Genomic DNA, 7,023 nt, shown 5'->3' with positions numbered 1-7,023 from the left:
AGGCTTTTCAACCAGCTGCAGTTTCAGCTGACCTTCTCAACTCCACTCACTCTGTTTACAGGTGGATGAACATATAAGACAAGGCAAACACCGGGTACAAGGAAAACAAAATGGCAGAAAAGGACACAAGAGTTATCAGACAACACAGCAAACACGACCAGCTGTCTTTGTCAGTTTTGGAAACTCAGTTAAAAACAAAACAAAAAAAAATCCAAGGAGCATTTACAAATAAGGATGTGAATGTGCGTGAGAGACAAGGAGAGAAATAATGGGAAACAGAGGATAATTCACATAAAAAAAACACTCAAGGCTGCAGCTTCTTTCTAGAATAAACTAGAAAATGGGAGATGGTGACTTCTATGGGCCATTTCTGTTGTACAGTATATCTGTTCAAAGATGTTTTGTGTTCATGTAGTTGCCTTAAAGCTGCCAAGTGATGAGTCGCTCCAAATTTAATGAAAACCAATTTCCCCCCAAAAAATCCACCATCATTACTCATCAATGACTCAACAGTACAGAGGATCACAGCAGTGAGGATGAAGTGATGATGAAGCATGGGGATGACTAATGTTGCAAAACAGGCATCAGGTAATGGGACTCACAAACAGATACGTGTACAGTAAAATGGTACCAGTAACATAGGCAGGTAAACTAAAAAGTAGCACACCGAAATACTGTTGCACTGGATAAAGTAGCTCACCAGAAAGAGAAAAGTGTTCTCATTTGTATCAGCACAAGCTAAGTGGTCCTTGCTCGTGCGGGGAGGAAAACCTGGCCTCCTCCAGCAGAAACAGAGCGAGGACAAACAGTAAAACCTCGTTTATTGCAGTTTCAGACTTCTCAACAGATGGCTTACCGAACAGCTACGACGAAGAAACAAAATATGTTGATGCAAAACACCACTGACTGAGACTAACTGCGCTGTGGGAATTTGTTGGTCACGCATGCAGCTAGAAGGAGCTTTTAAGAACACATGTGCACATTTCATACAGTTTAGCTACAGTCGGGACGTTGGAAACCCTTTTCTTTCTGCATGGCATCTGTTCTCAGGCTGGAATAGGCAAGGTTTTACTTTGCAGACAAAACTGGGTGATCTGTGAAGTCTTTGTAAATAAAAAAAACAAAACAACAACTTGAGTTTGTCACAGGCATTCATTAAGAGTCCTCTTAGAAGTTTGCCACTTATAGACACTGGTGATCTTCCTATGCCAGGGCATGCAGGATTGTGTTGGACGTTGATAAACACTCATCTAATTCATGTCTATGTGAGTTAATCTGTAAAATATTGGGTATCTCATTGTGGTGATATTAAAGATGTCACTGTTATTCATTTGCAGCAAACACGTTAGCTCTGAAGAAGCTGCAACATTAAATCCAGTTTGGGCATGATTGTTAGACAGTAACCTTTCTACAGTGGCAATATAGACACAGGCAAAGACATTTATCTGTGCAGGAAAAAGAAGATGTATAAACTGAACCGCACCACAGGGAGCAGTTAGAGAGCAGCGAGAGCATGTAAAGAAAAAATCTTTTAATCGCTCCTCTGGTATTCCTGAAACACAAAACATCCATTTGAAATTTGGTTAAATTTTTTGACAAAAGCAAACAAACAAAAAAAAGGACAGGTGAGAGATTAATTTTCTGTGTATTTTCTGCAGATAATGGTGTAGAAGTGAAGACGCTGTAGCAGCCAGTGCTACAGCCTGAAGACAAACAGTAAATCTTCAGGGTGGGCTTCAAGACACTTCCTGGTTTTAGGAACTGTTCTTCTGGGCCAAACCATTGTCAGGCCCCTGTCCAAAGCACAGAAGCTCCTTCCCTGAACCCCTTCCCCCTCCCCAAGACACAATCTGTAGGAAAAAGCGTATAGAAAACAAAAAAGTACAGACACCATTCTCCTAGTTTTCTTTTCTCTGTTGATCCAGTAAACCAATGAAAGTAAACGAGAGGAAAAGCTCGAGGAACAGAGTCCATTTCCTCCCTCCGCATCACTCTACACCCAAACCTTTACCACAGGCTCTAACTCAAAAGAGAGCACTGGAGCAGAGCAACAACACCAATGTCCAACATCTGATTCTTTCAAGACCAAAAAATAAAAAATAAAAAAAAGCTCCCGTGAACCACTGTGGAGAATTAAGAGCAAGAAATAAAAAAATATTAATAAGAAAATAAAATAATTACAAAGTCAAAATGTCAAAGAGTTCTATTTCACCAGCATCGAAAAAAGTAAGAGAACAAAAAGAATTCACTCATCATTTGCCTCTGGAACCATCAATGAAAAAACACTGAGGTATGTAGTTTGGATGGAAAGCCTCTTCATCGCTTTTATCCTTATCATGATCATCACTGTCGCCATCCATCAAACACAGTCAGATTCCTGTTAACTCCAGTATGGTCTGCAAGCCCCTCCCCCCCAAATTGGGTCACGGCTTGTTTTGCTTTTTTGTTTGGTTTTTTTTTTTTGGGAAGGGTGAGGTGGAGGAGAGGGGTGCAGACAGGACTGGCTGCACTTCTGAGGAGGAGGAGGAGGAGCAAAAAGCATCCATGTATCCATTGTATTTCATCTTTCTCCTTAAGTCCATCTTTTTTTCTTTTTTTTTTACCCGCGTCTCAAGAGTCTGTTGGTGTCTCTATCCAAGATCCAATGCTACCTGGGGTCTGTAGCGCCCCCTATGATTGCAAATTGAGGGTGAACTTCCACTGCTGGTTGAGGCTCGGGCTGCAGACCTCCACAGTGAGTCCACCCATCCTGGCACTGCGGCTGTCCAGACAGAGGTTACTGCCCACGTGACGGAGCTTCGAGTTGGATTCAATCTGCTCCCATTTCTGGTGAGAAAAAAACAAAAACAAAACACAATATGACATACACATACAGAAATGTTACAAATGTCCTTCCACTGGAGTGTGTTGCCTGTACCTGTCTGCTGTCATTCTCTCGACAACCTTGTAGTTTGATGAGTGAGCCGGATGTTCTGTCCACCACAGTCAGACACAAGTCCATGTGTTTAACTGACTTATCCTTGGTCAGGGCCCATTCCTTTAAAAAAAAACCAGATAAATATTCAAATATTTAAATGCATCCAAACTTCTATATGCCCATTAGGATGTTCTAAGGAAGATTTTTCCCAATAATCAATAAAGTATTGGTAAGTATAATGTTCCAATCTGATGTTTTATTCTATAATACCATGTTCAAGTGCTGAACATGAAAAGGTCATAAAATCAATCCAGTGAGAAACAACGTGTTGCTTCTTTCCTCCTGTTTTTCATTGTTTTTTTCCCTAACAAATACTAAGTACTTATTTTAAAAGAAACATCCACTTATGACACGACTTACTTATGACACCTACCATACACTGGGACTACCATGTTACACTGAACAAAGGTCTGGCCTTACTGTAAAATCAGGCTACAAATATCAAATACCAGCGGAGCAAAGGATGTCTTCATCAGATTGGTTGTTCAAGGGAAATATGAAACTGCCTTTTTGCCTCTTTACATGAACAAATAAAAAAGGAACACCTTTGTTCTATAATGGTTTGTGCTGTGCTGATATAACAAACAATAGCAGACATAGATAATAGTGGTGGGGTTGAATGACTTCGTTTCAGTATCTATTATGTCATACTCTTACTGTACTCTATAGCAGAGGAAGGATTGCTATTATCCATCGAGACATCGCTGTCCCCTCAGAACACAGGGAGTCTTTGTCAGCCAGAGCTGCAGTCAATTTCAAGCTACATTTGACACAGCACAAGTTTGTTAAAAAAAAAAAAAACTGCAAAACTACTTGTGTGGCAAGAACGGCAAAATGATGAGAGTAAACCAGATATGAGAAGCTGATGTCTATAACTCTGAGCGACAGCAGTTTTCCCCTCTACACCTGTCATTCAGGCAAAAAACTATTTGAGGAAACGCTGACAGAAACACACTGATGTAAACTTGTGCCCACACACACACACACACACGCGTGCACACACACATAGTGGACACCTGCCACATTTAAAGTGTTCCAAGAAATTACCCATTAGGCCACAGTAAAATACATCCATGACAGAAATTTTGTAAGCTCAGTACACAGGTGAGGTTTTCAGCTGGACTGACATACAGCCTCCATCTATTAACTGTATTCATTTACTGCAGATTATGGATGATATGGCTGATATGATTATGGCTTTAAGTGCTTCCCCTCCACCTCCACTCCTGAGCTCAAACACATTTTCAGTTACTACAGTCTTACTAAATAAAATTCACACATTCTTTTAAATTACTCCCTATATTCTCACCACAAGTGCCACCGCCTGCCACCCAGGTGTTTCTAGAGCAAGGATTTGACAAGCTGACCTGCGTGTATCGCCGCGGTAACGCTACCTGGTTTCCCCCTGCATTGTGGCATTCATAGACGCCCACTACCCCGTCAGCAAAATGACCCAAGGTGTCCAAACAGTTTCCTCCCTGCTGCAAGGCTCCAAACGCTATGTCCTGGTGATCTGGGACCCTAGAGACATAGAAACACATTGTTGTTAGATTGTACGCTAATGGTCTGATGCTTGTATCGACTCTAGAGATATTAAAGCTTTATTATTTGACAGTAAATAGCAGAAAATGAGGTAAGTATGGTCACAGAAAGGACAGTGTAGTTAATACATCAGAAATTACCCCCATTCATAACTTTTACTTTTATGCATTATTTATCTAAATTGTGTAAGTGACGAACTGCAAGCCTGCCAAAGTGTAATAATGTGCTTGACTCATAATTGCAGGTAATGGTTAGTCATTAGTGCCTCTGCAGTCATTTGAGGGTCTTATTTAAGCGTGAAATATTACAGCCCAGCAGTGATAGATGACAAACCAAATTCTGGTTCAACTTCTTCAGTTAGGCTTCATTATATAATGACATATATCACACCATACAATCTATAATATTACATAAAATGCTTTCATTTTCTTACCTCAGTTCAGGGTAGACATTCTCCAGGTACCATTTAAATGGCTTACAGCCTAATCTCTTCTTCATCTCCAAACGACTCTGGATACTGAGAGAGAGGAAGAGACAGAGGGAGAATTAATGGGTTGATTGCTTGTGGTTTCCAATATGTCTCTAAAGTTTGATTGAATTACAGCCCTGCTCAGTCATTCTGTAACAGCAGGGAGCGGAGGCAAAACAATTTGATTAGACTGGCACGGGAGGGACATGCCAAGAGTGCTCCAACAAGGTCACCCAATGAACATTTTTATCTTACACTGTACACTGTATGAACATGAAAGTGCTTGTTGTTGTCTAGACTAGTCTGGATGTGTGAACAGACACAAAGAAGCAGTAAGACACTATGCAGATAAGGTGGGAAACAGAAAGCACACCCATAAACAACAACAATAATGCTAACATGCTGATGTGTACCAAGTTCAGAGTTTACCATGTTCAACATCCTAGTTTAGCATGTTAGTGCTAAAAGTACAGCTAAGGCTCCTGGGATTGTCATTAGTTTTGCAGGTATTTGATAATGAACCAAAGTATTGGATACATTTTAATTTTGACCTCATGGTGGAGCTACATGAAAAATCAGGGGATCACCAGAGTTAATAATAATGATAATAATAATAATAATAATTCATCCTCAGGGGGACATGAATGTGTCAACCAAGTTTAATGGCAATCTATCCAGTAGTTGTCAAGATAAAAACATAAAGGTCAACATCATGGATTTATGTCATTCCATTTAGTACATAGCAAAATATTTCACTGTGTAAATGTCAATTTTGACCAGCTGGTGGTGCTAGATGAAAAGCCAGGGGATCTCAAAAGTCAGTAGATGTCATCCTCTGGGGACCATGAATCTGTGTACAGCATTTCATGCCAATCTATTCAACAGCTGTTGAGATATTTCAGTTTAATATCTCAGTGAAATACCCAACATTACCATGCCTTGAGCCACGATGCTAGCATGGCTCAAAACTCTAAAACACTCCTGTTTTAATACCCATCTACCATTTTCATGGAGCTTTTCCATCTGATCCTCACTCCTTTTTACCAGTGCCATCATGTTCTGTATCCATCATGTTCTTTTGCTTTGCTCTACACTGTCATAATTTCACACTAATCCCCTCAGCACATCAAATAATACGGCAGCCTTTTGATCAGAGCAAATCAAGCACCGACTTTTTGTCCTCTTTTAAAGGCACATTAACTGCCTCATGTCACTTCCATAAAAGGGGTTACTGACTTCTTTTACAGCTGACATACTGCTAATTGGCAAACCAATTAATATGCCTATTCATGTGGCTGCCTTTGTGATTTTCTGATTCAGCGACATTATTCTGTCTAACTCCTGCAAGGTTTACTTACTTTCCATAGGGGACATTCCTCGCTGAGGGGACAGCGGCGTAGTAGAAGTTTTTATACTCATCCATCCACACCTCTGCTGCTCTCCTTGTATTCCTGAGAGAGGGGTGAAGAAAAGTGAAAATCAGCGAGGGGCGATGGACAGGGAGACAGTGGGGAGAGATGTGATAGAGGACAGGCAAAAGTAGACATGAGATATGAAACTGGAGCAGCAAGAATAGCGGGTGAGTGAAAATAAGGATGGAGAAGGATATAAAAACAGAGTGACAAACGGAGTGAGACAGAGAGACGGGAAAAACAGGGACAGAGACAGATTAAGGACAGAGGTATGTGGCAGACTGTACGATTGTTGAATGGGAGCTGTGCCCAGACACCACCAGTCATCTCCAAACTGGACACGCTGTTTGTGTCTGTGTGTGTGTGTACGTGTGTGTGTGGTGTCCAAGGCACGTGGCACCACACAGACAAAAACATGGACACTCACACACTGCCCTGCTCTCACCTCTCCAGTTTTTCATCCACCTACACAGCCATTATAGTTCCACTGGTTGAACAGACAAATGTGAACATCTGTTTATTTTTGCAGTCAGTGTTGACATGATGTTCAATGACATTCTGTCAAATTTCCATTTTTTTCTGAAGATGTAAAACAGCACTGGAAGACCATGTGTCAGCTGGAG

At 40.9% G+C, this 7,023-nt stretch overlaps 1 protein-coding gene across 2 annotated transcripts in view; it reads right to left on the bottom strand.

Moving 5' to 3' along the window:
- Positions 1-1,834: 1,834 nt before the first annotated feature.
- Positions 1,835-7,023, bottom strand: part of galnt2 (UDP-N-acetyl-alpha-D-galactosamine:polypeptide N-acetylgalactosaminyltransferase 2) — a 48,048-nt gene continuing 42,859 nt past the window's right edge. The window contains exons 12-16 of one of the 2 annotated variants that reach the window (XM_018666809.2): positions 6,347-6,439; positions 4,953-5,036; positions 4,345-4,498; positions 2,918-3,037; positions 1,835-2,826 (exon numbers count right to left, since the gene is read on the bottom strand). In XM_018666809.2, the coding sequence (XP_018522325.1) occupies positions 2,671-2,826; positions 2,918-3,037; positions 4,345-4,498; positions 4,953-5,036; positions 6,347-6,439 (607 nt within the window). In that variant the 3' untranslated portion in view covers positions 1,835-2,670. The remainder of the gene's footprint in view (positions 2,827-2,917; positions 3,038-4,344; positions 4,499-4,952; positions 5,037-6,346; positions 6,440-7,023) is intronic. The other variant, XM_018666810.2, reaches the window with a different exon arrangement.

This window comes from Lates calcarifer, linkage group LG2, assembly GCF_001640805.2.
Source record: "Lates calcarifer isolate ASB-BC8 linkage group LG2, TLL_Latcal_v3, whole genome shotgun sequence".
Classification (NCBI taxonomy): domain Eukaryota; kingdom Metazoa; phylum Chordata; class Actinopteri; family Centropomidae; genus Lates; species Lates calcarifer.
Note: the sequence above shows the minus strand (reverse complement) of the source record. Positions and strands in the feature narration are given on the sequence as shown.